Source organism: Phocoena phocoena, chromosome 19, assembly GCF_963924675.1.
Source record: "Phocoena phocoena chromosome 19, mPhoPho1.1, whole genome shotgun sequence".
Taxonomy (NCBI): Eukaryota; Metazoa; Chordata; class Mammalia; order Artiodactyla; family Phocoenidae; genus Phocoena; species Phocoena phocoena.
This window is the reverse complement of record NC_089237.1, coordinates 1,319,777-1,338,016: the sequence shown is the minus strand read 5'-3', so window position 1 is coordinate 1,338,016 and position 18,240 is coordinate 1,319,777. Positions and strand designations below refer to the sequence as shown.

Below are 18,240 nucleotides of genomic sequence, written 5' to 3'. Positions count from 1 at the left end.
CATTGCCTGCGACTGTAGATTTGTTGGTTACCCTTGATGCTGACCGAGGTGTTTTAAAGATAAGCGGTGCTACCCAATGAAAGCTTTACATATATTGATGTTGCTTCTCCTGGCGTTCATGTTTCTCCCCGACAGATCAGTGGGCTTGGTGGGAGGCCAATACATTCTTTGGGAATACAAATGATAATGTTGTAACTGTACAGCAGGCGGAAGGAGCTGAGATGTTAACGTTATCCCAAAGCTACTGATACCAAAGGAACCTGGGAAGGAAGCAGAAGAAAGCTCAATTTCTTAGTAGAGAAAATCAAGGGCTCCACTTGTATTCATCCTGCTTTGGCCTTCTGAGGGCATCCCATGGAAGAGATCTTGCAAGGAAGGTCTGCCCTATTTCAGGGGAGAATAGAACGGCCGGCACTTGTGACAGCGTGGATGAACCTGGAGGCCATTATGCTAAGAGAAGTAAACCAGGCACAGAAAGAAGAGCTCACTCATCTATGGAATGAAAAAGAAAAAAAAAGAAAAAAGTTGAATTCATAGAAACAGAGAAGAATGGTGATTGCCAGGGGCTAGAAGGTGGGAGAAGCTTCTGGTCAAAGGGTGCAAACCTCCAGACATCAGATGGTTCTGGGGTCTAAATGCATAGCCTGATGACTATAGTTAAAGATACCGTATTGGGTACCGGAAATTGGCTAAGAGAGGCCACTTTTTTTTTTTTCGGCATATTATGCTTTACTATTTCAAGAAAGGTAAAAATGCAACTGAAACGCAAAAAAAAGATTTGCGCAGTGTTTCATGATTCAGTCTTGGTAGGTTGTATGTCTAGAAATTTCTCTGTTTCTTCTAGATTGTCCAATGTTTTGCTTTAGAATTGCTCGTAATAATATCTTATAATCTTTTTTATTTGTGAGAATAATTGTAATATCTCCTCTTTCATTTTTTTCCAAAAGGATTACATACCCTTTCAGTATAAGTGATAATCTAAGACAGGACACCTTAAATGTTCTCACCACACACAAAAGTAACCGTGGGAGGTGATGGATGTGCCAATGAGCTTCACCGTGGCAATCACTTCACAAGGCATGTCATCACGCTGTACATTTTAAAAACATACAATTTTATTTATCAACTATACCTCAGTAAGACTGGAAAAACAAAGACTGAGGACACAAAGGGGAAAGGTGGGCCATGTGGCAGAGGGTGCTGGCATACTGCTCCGTCTTGGTTTTCCCTGGACCACGGACCCTTTGGTGCCAGAGGCCTGGGGAAGAGCTGAGGGCCACAGATGAGCCAGGAGAAGTCTTGATAATCCTACTCACCCCAGACGAAAATTATGGAAAAAATCTGTAATCTTTATTACAAGAAAAGTCTAGACAAGAATATGTGTAGAGAAAGTCCGTCTAGACCGCGTGCAGGATGTGCGTTACAAACCCCTGTCATCACTGCTCAGGCGTGGTGGCCTTTGAACTCTCCGCCCTCAAACTCCCTGCACCACGCGATGCCGCTAACCCTCCCTCCGTTCCTCCTCCGTTTCTTCCTTTCTTCCACGGGTTCACTGAGTGCCACGTGGGCCAGGTGCTGGGCTAAGTGCTGAGTGTACGGATGAAGGGGACACAGTCCCAGCTCAGGGACCCTCCCTCAAAGAGCAAAGTCTCCCGAGGGAGCCTGATGGGAAAACCTTTAATGGAGCTTCACAGAAAGTATGACCAGAGCACAGAGCAAAGGGGGACAGGGCAAGACTGTCCTGAGGACAAGACGCAGAGGAGCAGAGGCCCCACAAGCAGTTCAACAACAAGGGCCGGGGCTGCCGTGAAGATGCCAGTCGGGTCCTTGCCCTCTAGGGGCTTCATGTTGACTAGGAAACTGTCTCTGGTTTTCACGACATTAAATTCTTCTGGCTCTGCTCTCATCTTTCTCACCATTCATCCCTTCTAAATCCTCTCTGGATCTTCCCCTACTTTCTGTGGCCCCTGGAACCTGGTCCAGCCCACGGTTCCGCCCATGGTTCCGCCCACGGCCCTCTTCCCTCTCTGCTTTTCCTTGTCAAAATCATCCGTCAAGATAATTCAGAAACGTCCGCGCTTCTTTCTTAAGTTCTACATCCAGATTTTCAACGTGGCCTCTTTCTTACCTTCTAGATTCAGACTTCCTTTCTGGGGTTCTAGTTCAGATTTTTAGCTACCTGTCTCCAAAGGGACGCTCGGCTGCCAGCATCTCAGACTCTGCCTCTAGACAATGATGCTGTTGCCCACTTGGTATTATTTTTGACATATTCCTTTCTTTTACTCTCTAAGTCTGTGTTCTATGAATTTTAAGTGAGTCTTCACATCTACTCTTTTCCTCTTCTACTCCCGTTGACAATATCCAGTTCAAGCCCTTTTGATCTCTCTTGCGACTAGTGATGTGAATTTAGTGTGATCACCTATGAATTCATCTCTTTTCGTCTTTTTCCTTTTATCTTCTGCTGCTGGATTAATCTTTCTAAAGGAAAGACGCAATCATCTAACACTACCCAGTTAAAGAAAAAAAAAACCCTCAGTGGCTGAAAACTGCTTTCTGACCAATGACCGACGTCCCCGGCATTGTATCCAAGCTTGCTGGGTGCACAGTGCAGGGTAAGGAGTAGACAGTAACAAAGATTTGATGCTATCGCTATTTTTAGTGGATGAAACGAAGGTAGCTAACTTCCTGGGTCCTCGCCCCACTGACGCCCCCTCTGGCCAGGACGCCCCCGAGCCTGTTCCACCCCCGAACCCCTCTCGTCCTAGCCCAGGGTCCCCTCTCTGCTGGTGACCAGCTCACGGGGCCTTCTCCTCTGTGGAGAATTGTAGCCACACACACGGCACCCGCGTTATGTTCTCTAGTTCTGAGGTTCACACGCATCTTGTTTTGGCGTTCACGTGAACCCCGCGGGAGGTGCTATTACTGACATCTTAGGAGCCTGGTACGTGCACCAGTTAAGTGACTTGCCCAAGACCACACGACCGGTGGTGGCAGAGGCGGACTGCTACCTGCAGTGCTTCCCTGCTGCGTCCTACTCGTCCTTGAAGCCTCTTCTGTTTCCACTCCCTGTGTCTCGCTAGGGGTCTCAGGACAACCTCTGTTCCCTCCCCAAACACAGGGAATTACCAGATTCACCGCTGCTGAAGCATCTGCCGTGTCTAGGCCTTAACTGGATATAAAATGCCTGCTGCAAGGCTGTGACTGGAATATATTTTAAGACACTTTAGGGTGACCTGCGCCTGCCCATCCAGACCTGAATGCCTGGACACACCAGGTTTAGATGAGAACTAAACCAGCCGGTGGCTGGAACACGCCGGCCAGGAAACCCGAGAGGCCCCGGCCGCAGGTGCTGGAAACACTTCCTGCCTGTCAGCAAGCACCAGGCCCTGCCTTGGGTGGTGGACCCTTTCCCGCAGGGTCGGGAAGGCGGCGGGCAGTACCAGGGCTGCCTTCTTCCCGCATCGTGTGAGCTGAGTCTCGAAGCCTTTGGAAGAAAAGGAACGTCTTTTAAATGCCGTGACTGCAGTCTACACTTTACACCCATCTCTGCTCTGCTAGACTGTAAACTCCTTGCGGCTGGAAGGAGAACTCATCCGTGTTTCTTCCCAGTACCTGTCACGGGCCAGCACAACACGCCTGTCAGAGGCATGCGACGTGGGGTAATTGTATGGCACTGCTGTGAAATGCATGGCACGGCATTCCGTTTACGAGGTCTCAAGGTATTAGTTCTTCTCACTAATTTATGTCAAAGGATCTTCTGGGAAACGGAGTGATCCATGTAATCAAAGCTACTCATACGTGCGAAACTGAAAAAGCCCAGTTCAAAGCAGGGGTTTTGTTACGTGCATATTAACATGTATGTTACGTATTATACTAGGTTCAAGGCTGCCATTGTTTAGCGCCTCCGTGATAAGTATATGCTTGCTTAGTACAGTGTTAAGAGCGCCAAGTAAAACTGTAGGCTGTTTCTTTTCTATAATTTATCAGACCGAATTATTTTGGCAAGGGCTGGCAAATCACCTAGTCTCCCTGAGAATAATGAGACATTGTTTGTTCCCGAATAGGAGATTTATTTTTACCCACAGCCTGGACCCGAGTGATACACGCCATAGATGCATTTCACACTGTGGTCAGTACAGTGGCAAATCATATCCCGGGGTGGGCGGTCTGCTTCCCCCTGCCCCGCCCCGGTTCTGCCACTGCCATGGTAGTGAAGTCGTGGCCTTTTCCAATGACTCAGTTTCCTTACATAACGAGGAAGTCTGATCAGAGCTCTGATCTCCCCTCCTTTGCTGCAACTATGGGATTCTTGCTCGGATCTTATCGGGAATTAGAAATTATTAACTCCTGGCATGGAAAAAAAGAATGATAGCTTTTAATTACTTTCCTATTTATGGATTACAGGAAAGATATGTTTCTATAAGGCTGACTTAGAAGGAAGTTGGTCTTTTCCAATTTTATCGGTGTTATCTTGACGCTTCACAAGGGGCAAATTAACCCTTTGTAACCACGGATAAACCAGCCTTCCCTGGGCACCCTGGTGACAGACCTGCCGAGGGTGTGGAGTTAGAGGAGAGGGTTGATGCCACTGAGGCCAGTGGTGGGCAGCTAGGGTACCACCCATCAAGACCTGATGAGAAGCAGCTTTTTGCGTTTAATTAAAAACACAACTTTTAGAATGCCTCATTCATTTTTTTGTTTTTATGAAATCAAAACACAGGAATTTTTCTTAAATGAAAAACAGAGACAGTTTCAACTTTTTTTTTTTTTTAAGCAAGCGAGTTAAAAAAAGAAGCCCAGGAAATTGTCCTTTGTAATCCTGCCAGTTTCAATTTTGATTCTTTATGCAACTAGTATCAGGATAATAATATTTGGTTGAAATGAAAGAGAAGAAAAGTTCCAAGAAGCTGTTCTGCACACATTTTGGTTGTCTGATTGGCTGATGTCAGGCTAGCTACTGTTATTTTGCAATTGCTTTGACAGACGCAAAGAAGAAAAGAACAATTTCAACATTTTAAAATCCCTCGGTAAGCATATATATAATCAGACCCTAAAAACTGTACATGACGATACTTCTTCTAATTATTTTTGACTACCTCTATTAGTGTCACGAATGGAAAGGTCAGATTTAGATAAAAGTTAAATCAAATTAAATATAGATGAATAGTATTTATGAAGTGCCCATGATTTGTTCTTCAGCTTTACTGAAACAATTGGCATTTCTGCTTAGCTATACCCTAGGATCTCGTGGAAAGAACCCAACATTTCATGGTTGCAAAGATTATGAAATATTCAGCTTTACCCATGGGTATTTCCTGACATTTCTTTGGTGAACTGGAGGCTAATAGAAGATATCAGGAATTAGTGTAAGAAACGGTCTAGAAAGCTATTGTCACTACAAAGATGAAAGCAACTTTGATGATCAAGCAGAAGCCAATGAAATAAGACTGAAGTGGTTCCTGAATCCTCCCTATTGTCCATCTGGGATTTCTTAATTTCCCTGCTCTCAATATGTTATGGAATTTTCCGTGTGAAGTTCTGCCATGAATTAGAGTGATGTCAACAAAGTTTTACCTTAAGTCATATTCTATCACAAACTGGGGAGGGCCCAGTCCTCCAGGGAGACCTGTTTCCTGCTTTTAAGAAGCTTGTCTTCTTTTAGTTCCAGGCATCCCAGCCAGCTGGGGGGTTGCAGGGAGGCTCAGATGACCTCAGTGACAACTGAGCCTGTGCCAGTCCCACCTGAAGGCCACACAGCCACCCAAGGACGTATTTTCACCTGTGGCCAAATGGGCTCTGCTTCCATCTGCTTTGCTCTTTGCTGCTCTCTGCCCACAGAGGGTTAATGGCGTTGCCCGCTGTACCTGGTGTCCGGGGTGGTATTTTTTTCCCTGCCATCCTTAATAAACTCACTTTCCCTATCACTGCCAGGCAGCTTTTTAAACTAGAAATGCTGTAACTTAAAAACTGTCAAGGGGCTTCCCTGGTGGCGCAGTGGTTGAGAGTCCGCCTGCCGATGCAGGGGACACGGGTTCGTGCCCCCGTCCGGGAGGATCCCACGTGCCGCGGAGCGGCTGGGCCCGTGAGCCATGGCCGCTGAGCCTGCGCGCCCGGAGCCTGTGCTCCGCAATGGGAGAGGCCACAGCAGTGAGAGGCCTGCATACCGCAAAAAAAAAAAAAGAAAAAAAAAAAAACTGTCACGAAAGGAGCAAAGATTTGGAATTCAGCTAAACCAGGGTGTGAATCCATCTGTACTGGTTACCAGCTGTGTGACCTTGGACGTGTCACTTAACCTCTCTGGGTTTTAGCGTGCCAATTGGGAAATGGGGGGGTAATACTGGCCTTACATGGTTATTATCAGGATAAATGAACTAACATGTGTAACGTTTCTTGTACAGTGTCTCTCATCTTGTGGGCCTTCAATAAATATAGTTACTGTTAGTTTTTCATCCTAGAATTTCCTATTTTGTGATCCTATCATGGACTGTCTGACACAGACCCTATACAAGACATATCGTATATAGACATGATATATACATACATGACACAAACATGACATGTATATGATGCAGGGCATACATTAGACAGTAGGAAGGAATTATAGGAGGTCAAGTCCATTCAGTAAGTATCATTACTTGGCATCTATTAGACGCTTACACCTGCCATTTTGTGCAATCCCTACCTTGGGGTCTTGTTTGTAAACAACTCCAGAGGTGACAAAAGTTCCTCTATTCGCCTTACTTCAGGGCTTACTCTTCTGACAAGGCCAAAATGACCTAACCCGATATCCCTGTACTGAATTGACTACGAGACAACCAAAGCATAAGCGTCTGCCAACACCTACGGCGGGTTCTGTCCATAAAAATTTGTGGCACTTAGAAGAATTTTAGTAATGCTGTACGCAATAGCTGGGGACAGTGCGTTTACAAAGGGTTTCATTAAGACTCATGAAGTTTATTAATACATGGTTGACTTTTCAGTTTAAATTTAGTTAAATTTACTTTAAATGTAAAAGAATTGGATGAAAATGATCCTGTGGTTTGAAAATAAGATAGGTCATTGGCTATGGTCAAAGCCGGATTATTCTGGTTATACTAGATTTGTTTCATTAACACACTGGAAAGAAGGAGGAGAAAATTAAAATTCAAAAGAAAACATGATCTATGTCCCTGTGTTCTGATATGAGGACGCAGCAGACATCGTTGGCTGCGTCCCCAACACATTTCCCCTCTCCCTTGTCTGGGCTGTCCTTCCTTTTATGACCCCATCGCCGGCAGGCAGACCCTAAGTGGTCCAGCCTAGTTTGGTACCCTCCAGCCTCCCGCCAGGGATTGGACGTGTGACCTGCTCTGAGCGTGTGACCTGCTCTGGCCAATGAGATGAGAAGGGAGCTGCGTACGGGGGTGCTTCTGGGAAAGGTCTCCTGACTTTGCAGAAGGGCACCCCGGAAACGTAAGTCCCTTTTTGCCCCTGGATACTGCTAGATCTGCACGGGATGCCTGGAGTTGCTGTGAGCACCGCGGAGCTGGCTTTGGGATGGACCCTACACAGGACGTAGAGCCGCGGGAGCGAGAGAGAGGCGGAGCCAGCGACCCAGGGCTCCCTGCCCAGAGCCCACCCTACCTACAGGCTTTCTGCGACAGAGGTTAACAGGTTGCGAGGCAACAGATCCCTTCGTTGTAGCAAGGGGCCGAGGATTCTGTTACTCGCGGCCAAAGCACCCGGTGGAAACAGGACACACGTGAGCTCCTGGACCTGGAGAAAGTGAACAAGCAAACCAGCCGAGCGGGCAGTACCTGCTCCTGTGATTCCAGTTCCTTGTGCTGCAGTTTTTTCTCCAAACATCGTGCTTGATTCGAGCGCTTTTCTAGCTCGTCTTGTAAAGCCTGAAACGGTATAAGATAAATACAAAAACATTAAAAACTAGCAGCCTTGGAAAAAAGTTTTACCACCTGAACTGGTATCAAAAAGGCCTCAGCTCTGGTCTATTACTGCGGCTCCAAAACCAGCCTTTTAGTATCAGGCCCAGATGTTTTCTACTTTAGGAATAACTAGTATCAGAAACTCCAAACTCACAAACCAGGCACATTAGCAGGTGTCAATTCATCTTATAAAAACATCTCCTATTCCCAGCATAGACACACAAGCACGCAATAAAGAGTAGAACTATTGCTAATTAAAGGAGCTCTATCAGGACACCTGCGAGGTACACCCACACTCTGAAAAGTGTCCTGATAGCTAGGAATCGTAACACTGGACCGACACGACATTGTTCAAAACTATACTCTGGTCATTGGAGTACGTTATGGTAACCTTAAAGGCATTTTTTATTAAGCCATCGAGGATGGCATGGAATTTGAGGAAACTGTAAGAAATAGACAGAGATGAACACTTTCAGTTGCCAAGTAGCTGTTGGAAATCAAATTCAGGTTCAGGCTGGGGGAAGCCGGGAATGGAAAGATCAGTAAATATCATTGTATCCATTACTACTTTAAGTAAAGAGGTGAACTAGAAAAGACACAGGATCCATTCAAACAATCTGATGTTAATTATAGATATAGCACGTGGGAAATGACGGCGAACAGAACACACTCTCAAAGAGTGACTGCAAAGACGCTAAACGAATTCTCAAAATAAAATTCATTCAATTAAGACTCCTGAGTTTCTGCTCTAGGTGAAGGACTGTGACACGTATTCCAAATAAAGCGGTGAAAGAAAACAGACAAAACACATTCCCTGCTCTCACGGAGCTTCTGCTGTACTGGGGCAGACAATAAGCAAACGGTCAGCATAATATACGTCAGTGGTAAGTGTGGAGGGAAAATACTGCGGGGAAGGAGGCTATCCTGGAACGTGGTGAGGAGGGGTGTTGCAGTTTTAAACAGATGGCCCAAGACAACCTAACTGAGCCAAACCTGAAGGAGAAGAGCGAGCAGGTCACAGAGACACGTGCAGGAAGAACCTTCCAGGCAGGGACCCCTGCACATACCGGGGGTCGAGTCACGTCAGGTCCCGTGAAGCCTCAGAGGGCACTTGAGGACTTCAGGCTTTATTCGAGGTAGACGGGGGCTCCTGGAGGGCTGTGGGCAGGGTTGCTTTGGTTGCCGTGAAAAACAGATGGAAGAGGGACATGGGCAGAGGCAGAGAGGCAGGGTCGAGGCCGTGAAAACACACCGGGAAAGGGTGGTGGAGAACTGGACCAGCCGGGGGTGAGGCAGAGGCAGACTCCCAGTCTATCTGAAGATAGAGATCGCAGCTCCAGGGAAAGGACGCAGAGCATGAAAAGTAAAAAAAGAGAAGAGACTCCGGGATTTTGGCTTGAGCAGGTAGAAGAACGCAGTTGGGGAGGTTCGGGATGGGAGGGACAGATGTGGGGGAGAAGGTCGGAGCTCAGCCTGCGGTACGTCGAGTGCGGGATGCCTGTTCCACATCCAAGCCGAGATGCTGGGCAGCAGCCGGGGGGAAGAGTCTGTAGTTCAGACACGATGTCTCGGTTTGTACCCACTAAAAATCCTTTCAATGCAATTCCAGCCTTTTCTCCATGCAGACAGAGACTGTGGTTCTTACCTTTTTCTGGAGTTCTAGCTCCACTGGAGCGTCTGGCAAATGCCGTGTGGTCACTCCCCACGTGGAAAACAGTGCTTATTATTTTGCCTGTGATTTCAGGGAGTCCAGTTGCCTGAAGCCTGTCCATGGATGGACCCCAGGCTAAGAACCTCTATTTAAAAGAGTATAGGGCTTCCCTGGTGGCGCAGTGGTTGAGAGTCCGCCTGCCGATGCAGGGGACACGGGTTCGTGCCCCGGTCTGGGAAGATCCCACATGCTGCAGAGCGGCTGGACCCGTGAGCCATGGCCGCTGAGCCTGCGTGTCCGGAGCCTGTGCTCCGCAACGGGAGAGGCCACGACAGTGAGAGGCCCGTGTAACGCAAAAAAAAAAAAAAACAAGCAAAAAAACTCGAAAAAAAAAATCAGTTTAAAAAATGGAGAGTAACCAAGTAATATCCCACTTTCCAAAAAGTGAAAATGTATCAGACTAAAGGAAAAGGACAGCTGTTCCTGGTCTCATATTCTAAAAAGTTATTAGGTCATGAGATGTTCATCCTCAGTTTGCCAGAGGCCCATATGAACACAACCACAACTACTGAGCGAGCACAAGAAGGACCTTTCTTTTAAGTTGTGGCTTCTTTATTCAAAAACCTTCCAATTTGACATTTGACACACCCACAAAACAGAACTTTTACTTTATTCCTGAGAAAAGCCCAAGATCATTAAAGAATGGAATGTCCAACACTGGGTCAAAAATCTAAACCAAAATCCAACTTGAACGGCTACGCTGTTTATTCTGCAAAAGCAGGCCCCGCCTCAGCTCTGCTGTGTGAACTTGCGTCACTGCTGAAAGACAGTTCTTTTCTCCCAGTTAAACCAGCCTTTAAATGCCATGCAAGTGGGCTTGCTGGGCCTGGCCACCCTCAGCCGGCTCTCAGAGAACTTCGTACGGGCAGTGAACAAAGAATGACATTTTCCAGAAGAAAAACGTACATGACATAAGCAGCTCTACAAGAACAACGAGGGCAGGCCACACTCTTTAAAAGGGAGCTGGTTATAGGGTAACTTGATTTGTTTATTTGAAATATGAAAGTAGTGAGAGCACATTAAAGTGTAAAAGATTTGACAGTTTCACCGACTCTCCAGGGTGAGGAGAAGCCAGGGTAGCTAATGTGCCCCGAGGGGCACCTGTGATGGTCCCAGAGCTCTGCTGTTCGTCGGAGAAAGAGTATTATAGTCAACGCTATCTCCATAAAACTTATAAACATGGTTCGAGGCCAGCTGCTCAACTCGTAAAGCCACGCATTAAGGACTTCTAAACACCAAAGTATCGGGGCTTCCCTGGTGGCGCAGTGGTTAAGAATCCGCCTGCCAACGCAGGGGACGCGGGTTCGAGCCCTGGTCCAGGAAGATCCCACATGCCGCGGAGCAACTAAGCCCGTGCGCCACAACTGCTGAGCCTGCGCTCTAGAGCCCACGAGTCACAACTACTGAGCCCACGTGCCTAGAGCCCGTGCTCCCCAAGAGAAGCCACCGCCATGGGAAGCCCGTGCACCACAACGAAGAGTAGCCCCCGCTCACCACAACTAGAGAAAGCCCACGTGCAGCAACGAAGACCCAAGGCAGCCAAAAAATCAAAAACGAAACAAAACAAAACACCAAAGTATCTCTCATAGGTCTTAAACAAACATGAAATGATGGCAGATACATGCCTTTTAATAATGGACACATGAAATGCAAGTTCGTTTGAATTATAAGTGGTTAAAAAGTTATTTAGTAAAGGAAAATTTCATTGGAAAGGAGAAAGACTGGGCTGTAATGATACACAAGATATAGTCAGAGCGTCCCTAGGGTACAAGGCATGACAGAGGCTTTCAGACTTAGGGATTTAGCACAAGTTTTTCTAGAGATTTCTGACCTTGTCTTTGGCCAAACTCTCAGCCAGGTCCTCCCCTCATCTGAGGGTGGGACTGGGGGGTGGGCGTCCATCTGGCCGGTCGAGCATGCAGACTTGTCTCATAACCCAGGACACCTGCACTGCAGGGTCTCACCAGACGGCATGATCTCAAACTCCCCACTTTCCCATCTTTACCAAAAACCTCAGTTGTGAGAAATGTGGAAAAATCCACTTGCAGATCGAAACAGAATCAGTGGCATAGAAGTCACCTTTCTCCTGAATCACACATTCTACAGAACTGTGTCCTCCACTTTTTAGGAGTTTTCAGACCAGTTCTCACTGACTTGAGATTCGGTGTGTCTTCCGTGCACCCTGCCTCATTCTGTGTTGCCAGGTCGTGGCTCATGCTTGTGTCTGGCTTTGTCACAAGTCACCACGAGGTCGGCCGTCCGTATGAGGGCTGAAGCGCAAACGGCTCCTTCCCTGAGTGCTGGCCCATAGAACATGTTCTCCCGGAAGTGGGACCTTGAATGGTACAGCGTTCTTTCATTTAAAGGGACTGGATTAAATCAGATGTAAGCAAAAAAGATTGCGGATGAAGTTTTGCCCTATTTAAGTATACAACTGGGGTTCTCAAAGTCATTGATTTTGCGTTAAGTCTGTGGTCAGGAATCAAGGAAGCCGACGAGCCTCTGCTGGGTGAGACACAGAAAGGGCCTCACCAGCGGCAACTCCGTGTAGCCAAGGAGATGGGCAAGGAAGAAAAGCAGTGTCTGTATGAAAGACACTGCCAAGAAGGAGTCAGTCCCGCAAACTGTTAAAAACTGGTGAAGCCGGGTGGTGGGTAGATGGGGATTCTGCATATTATTCTCCCTACTTTTGCGTATGTTTGAAAGTTTCCATAATAAAGAAAAAAAGAATTTTTAAAGCTTTTTCTAGTTAAAAAACATGAAGTCACCATATCCTTCCTTTCATGAGGTTTGAATTTACTGTTTTACTTCAGAAAAAACAGATGATTCATTCGTCCTTCAGTGAATAGGCGGGATGTGTAAGGATTTCCCCATGTATATTTTGGAAGCAGGGAGTGGGGTGTTCGTATTTTGACCTAAGGAGAAGATAACAGGAAAGAGAAGGCCTACTTATATTTTTATTGAGATACAATTTACTTATGGTAAAACTCTAAAATTTCTTTAAAAAATGGTGATGGTCTGTTTTCCATTTAAAACATGTAATATGATTTAAAAGTTTGTGCCATAAAATATCTGTTCAGATAATAAAATCTCGCTATAAACCATCTTCCACTGATTGGTTTATCCATCAAACCGAAATGACACCCGACCTGTGACTACAGTGAAGAGACACAAGTTATAAAAGGGAAGGAAGCAGAACTCTCATTTGAACTTTAACTGCCTTTTTAACAATGCCCAAGATTACAAATGGTGCTGACAATATTTCTGATCAGTAGGTTTTCTTTGACAGGTAAACTGACACAGAAACAGCAAATGCTTTTCTTTCTACTACTGCTAACCGAAAGGTAAGGGAAAATTAAATAAAACAATAAAATCTCATTACTTTTTTTAAAAAAAAAATCACATCTTAAACAATTGGGATCCAGCAAAAAGCCCAAGCCCTGTGCCCCGGATGAGGAGATACAAATCTGGGGTCAGGGGAGGTGACACAAGAGCAGAGAGTGACGTTTTGACTGGGTGGCCTTGCTGGCCGTTTACACAGGCCCCTGTGGCTCCTTTTTTCATTTCATTTTATTTTTAAGTAGGCCAAACCTACTAACAAAAGCAACAAGTCTTCTTCAGCTGAAATGCCGGTCAAGATTTCTATCAAAGTGATTTCTTCAGACCTACCCAGAATGAATAACAAACCGTAAAAACGTTTTATTAGTGATTCTGTAGAACCGAGAACAGGTTTGTACCCTAGAGGTAAAGTTACTGAACTAGAACCACAGTTACTGCCGAGGCCACTAACATATTCAAAACACAATAGCATAATTTTTTTCCTTTAAGGCTTCCGTTCAGGCTTTTAATTTTTTCACACTCCATGCAAGTACCTTTTCTTTTCTTTTTTTAACCCTCATAAGTCAGCCTCTTGTGGTACTGGTATGAAGAAAAGGGGTTTCAATACATATGATACTCTTCACATGAGGCAAAATTCCTTTCCGGTGAAAACTTTTTAGTTGTTGCAACAAACCGCAGGAATGAGAAATTGCACTTTGATACGAGCTATTTTATAGTATTTATTAGGCTACTGATTCAACAGAAAAGGCAAAAGTATTGCAGCCAATATAAAAAACAAGAGTAGCACTTTCACCAAAGAATACGAAAGTTTTCGCTTTCCCTCTCTTTTCTTCTCTCTCTCACCTACTTTCAGGCCTTTAAAATTTCCTAAAAACCTTCCTTTAAAAGTCTTAAAACTGCACTTTTTAAAAAGTTAGTGTTTCCCAGTCTTCGCAGAGGTTCCAGGAAAAGAAATCACGTTATTCCAAAACTTGGATGATCTAAGGAAGCTGGAAGGTCCTAACACACCTCGTTAATGTTCCCCAGTCACACAGAGACCGTCCTGACATCACCCACGTCTCCTCCGGGAGTGGTCAGTGCATCCGTACTCAGGAAATTCAAAGCACATTTGCCCTACTGCGTCCCTCCAGACAGCTTCACTTGCGAACACATTCTTATCTCGGGTGGTAGGAATCTAGGATCAAGTTCAAGAAGCCCGGCTACGATGTTTCAGGATCTCAGAGGAATTTCCTCATTCAGCCTGTGTGATAAGCATTTGCACTGCAGTCAGTCTCTGCAGAACAGAGGCCGCCCCTCCTCTGCGTGAGCCCAGGGAATGCGGAGCGCCCGTAAGTCCCTGGTTTAAATTTTTACTTACTTACATGTCTAATCGTTCACACGTGCAGTCCCCTGAGCCGGCAGCGTCATTCCAACCCCTGCCGACAGACGTGAATTTCAACCCTGTTGAACCTGAAGTCGTACTTCTAAGTCAGTATGTCCCCTATATGATAACATATTTATGAGCTGTGAATTCATCTGACTTCCCCCCTGCATCTTAGACTATGAGCTTCACAAGGGTGACACTCCTGCCCATATTTTTAAAGTAATCTCTGAGATGCTTAGGAAAGTGTTGGGACTATGGTAATAGTAGTTATTGGTGACATGAACCACTTATATAAAGGACAAGCTGCTTTTCATTGAAAACGGTTGGGGCGTTCCTGCTAAAATTTCTCCAGATTTCATTCCCCCCCCCCCGCTTCAAATTACATAACTACCTTTCCTTACTGTGTCCCTAGATAAAAATGTCTGAGGTTTACCCAGTCTGCTCCCTCAACTGTCCAAAGGGGTGTCCCTTCTTGTTTCCTCAAGGGAGTGCATCCATCAGTGCCCTCATTTCTCTTTTCAAATTCTAAGGGGTTGGTCACAAGTAGCGGACATTTAGTCTCCTGTCCAAAGTGGCCATCGAGACGTTGGTCCAGGCCAAAAGTTCCTTGGTGTTTGCGCCTATCAAAACGTCCACTGGATTCAAACAGCCCATTCCATTTCTTTATACTTTGGTTTATAGAATAAATGTATTAAAGATACTATCATGTTTTATTGGTCCAATAATTGTGCTGTGGCTGCAGCTGCCAACGATAACCCCTCCTGCCTCGGTGGCCGGGCACAGGGGTAGGTAGACGGGCTGGGGTCCAACTCTTACAGAATCGCGGGGTTCGTATTAAGTATGTGCACCAAGACAAGACCTAAAGTTAGAGAAACACGCAGAGGACGGCAAGTCGGGGCTGGGATCTCGCGGCGCATGGCGTGTTGACACGTCACCGGGCATCTGGTGGAGGGTGGAGTTTGAAGGGAGGAGCCTGGCCCAGCCTCCATGTAACACGGGCAGTGACAGAGCACTGGCTCTGGAGGAGCGAGGACAGGCGTGCTCTCCTAATACACGGTGGTCGCGTGTGACAGCCACCGTGAGGGGACACCAGGCATCTGATTAACCCTCCCACTGCTGCCCCATTGCCACGGTTTAACGGGAGATGTTCTCTTGAATCAGTGTCCTGTAGGTGGACCATCCTGGTGGGCCACAAGAAGCACCTGCTGCTCTTTGGAGCGGTTTCAGTGGGTGTGACCCCCACATGTACCTGCTAGTCAGCGTGGGCCGCCGTGCCCTCAGCTGCTGCCCAGCTACCGGCTGACCCAGCCCAGCCAAATGGGCTGTGGAATCCCTCAGACATCAGTAAGGTTCCCCTACCAGTAAACCAGTCATCACTGGTCAGATGGCTACAAAAGAAAAAAAATACCCCTTCTTCTGTTGCTTGGCAATATAACACCTTTACCTGAAAGTTCTCAGTGGAATATGGCGGCAACAGTATACTCACAAAAAGAAAAGCCAGCGCTACATGACGCTGGTTTCTGTTACCATTTCCACCTTTATAACAGGAAGAGGAGTAAAAGGCACTGACACCACGAAGAGGTGGGGCTCTGCAGTGCCTGATGGACGACTCGTCGGGGTCTGGATAACATGACAATCATTCCAGACGGGACCAGAAAGCATCCGCACAAGGTGGATGCTGAAGGGGAGATAAGGAAACCCGACAGGTTAAAACGACATGCAGAGAAGAGTCAAACGCAAAGCCGTGGAAGAACTCTCTCCGTGATGTTCGTGATGAAGGAGTCCTGATGCTGCTGCCAGAAAGAACACATTGAAGAGGCAAGTCAACCCAATTTCACTGCATGGAACTGAAGTTCCAGATGAGCATAAAGTGACCAGACGCAGAAGACCATTTCCTGGGCACGATTCAGGCGCTCAAGACAATGAGAGAATTCTTACTTGCACGGCTTGTGACACTGTTCGCTATTTAGGCGCCAGGCACTCTATTCAGTGACAACACCTTCAAGCGGCACCGACACAGGTCACGCACGTGTGGACTGTGAGCTGCTGTGTGACGCTACACTGTGCCTCTGATGGACCCTTCACCGTGAACAGGCAAAAGTACACTTACAAACACATACGTGAGAACACACTTGCATCTGCACAGGGAAGAAGGCTCAGCATTAACCCTTCATTGTGCAGATGGGTTTCGAGATTGCAACTATGGCTGCAATTCAACTACTCAACCCAACGCAGGTGTAAGAGGATGCCTGTTTCACTTTTCACAATCACTGTGGCGAAAAATACCTTCTTTGGGTCTGACATGGGGGTGTATGACAACAGAAAGTAACACCTGTACACCTGTAAGCGTGCACGCGTGCCGTTTAAACTTCCATTTGTGCCTTTGGAAGATGAAAATGACGCTTTGGAGTACGCTGTGGAGAAGGCGGAAGAAAAATCAGATGACCGAATAGGTCGCGTTGAGGGTGTATGTCTGTGGAAGGACCGGCAGGGCAGACGACCAGACGCCCCAAGAATGCAGCAGAAACCTGGAATGTTCACACATCAGTACCGAGCGGTGATCACAGGGCAGACAGCCCAGCAGAAGCTGGCACAGCACATCTCAGAAGCTGGTGGTAGCGCATCACCCTTCCACGCGGAGAGTTCCCGAAGCGCTAACGGACAAATGGCAAAGTCGCGCACGAGCTGTCACCCAGGTTCCTGGTGGTCACACACAAGTACAGCTCCAGCTTCACAACAACACTGACAAGATCAAATTCATACAACCGAAACTGTACACAGATATTATCTAACACATACAGTGCCAAGAGTCGGGTCCATACATACTTGAGAGTAATTGCTCATCGGCTTGAGAGCAATCCTGCTGATTCACGATGAGGAAGAACAGCAATAAACGTAAAATCCAAAATCCACCACGAATGACAATAAAAATAACGTCAATAAAATTTTAACTAGGTTAAATGTTTGTATTATTTAGTGAATCGTGGACCCAGTGGCCGTTCTGGACAGGACCACGTGCCCTGCAAGGCTCGGCCACACTGCTGACCCCTCCCTTTCTGCCGAGCCTCTCTCGGCGTCTTGTCTCTCCCCGCTGCCCGCTGGAAACTGGTCCCCTTGCGCGCGTTGTTCAGGGGAACGGACGTCGGCTCTGGGGAGACACTCTTCAGGCCCCTTCAGTCCTGATGCTCCTTTTTCCCCTGACGGCCACGTTTCTCAAGCATTTTACTCCGTGACCCAGATTCTCGCCCATCAGCTACCATTTTCCTCACCTGGAGTCTGACTTTGGTCTCCACATCTTATTAAACTTGCTCTCTGCAGGGTCAGCAGTGAAGCTTTCCTTGCCAACGCGATGGCCTTTCTCGCATCTCTGCCTGCCTCGACCTTTCTGCTGCCCTGAGCATTGCGAGATCCCCTCCTTCCGGGGCTGCTCCGAGGCCACGAGGCCCTGGCGACCCTCCTTCCAGGGCTGCTCCGAGGCCACGAGGCCCTGGCGACCCTCCTTCCAGGGCTGCTCCGAGGCCACGAGGCCCTGGCGACCCTCCTTCCAGGGCTGCTCCGAGGCCATGAGGCCCTGGCGACCCTCCTCCTCCTCCAGCGCTTCGCTTGTCCTCCCGTTCTTCCCTTTAAATTGTGGATCTTTCCCGAACCAGGTTCTCGTCGCTCCATTTTCCTCTCTAAACAGTCTTCTTCAGACAATCCATTTCATACATTAATAAAAGTATGTCTATGATCTGAACGTATACCAGGCCCCGTGTCAAACGTTACCCTGCGAAAGCACTGGCTCCTGTGTATATGGCAAATTTATAAAGGAATAGTTACATCACGTAAACAGCACCAAAGAGACGTCTTGGCAAGCGTGGAGGAAGGCGGGACGTGGGGAGGAAGACGAGCGGGGAGGTGAGCTG

At 47.0% G+C, this 18,240-nt stretch overlaps 1 protein-coding gene across 1 annotated transcript in view; it reads right to left on the bottom strand.

The window, feature by feature from the left end:
* The window catches only part of CEP112 (centrosomal protein 112), a 411,619-nt gene that overhangs the window by 33,129 nt on the left and 360,250 nt on the right, over positions 1-18,240 (bottom strand). The window contains exon 23 of the mRNA XM_065897006.1: positions 7,797-7,886. Within this exon, the coding sequence (XP_065753078.1) occupies positions 7,797-7,886 (90 nt within the window). The remainder of the gene's footprint in view (positions 1-7,796; positions 7,887-18,240) is intronic.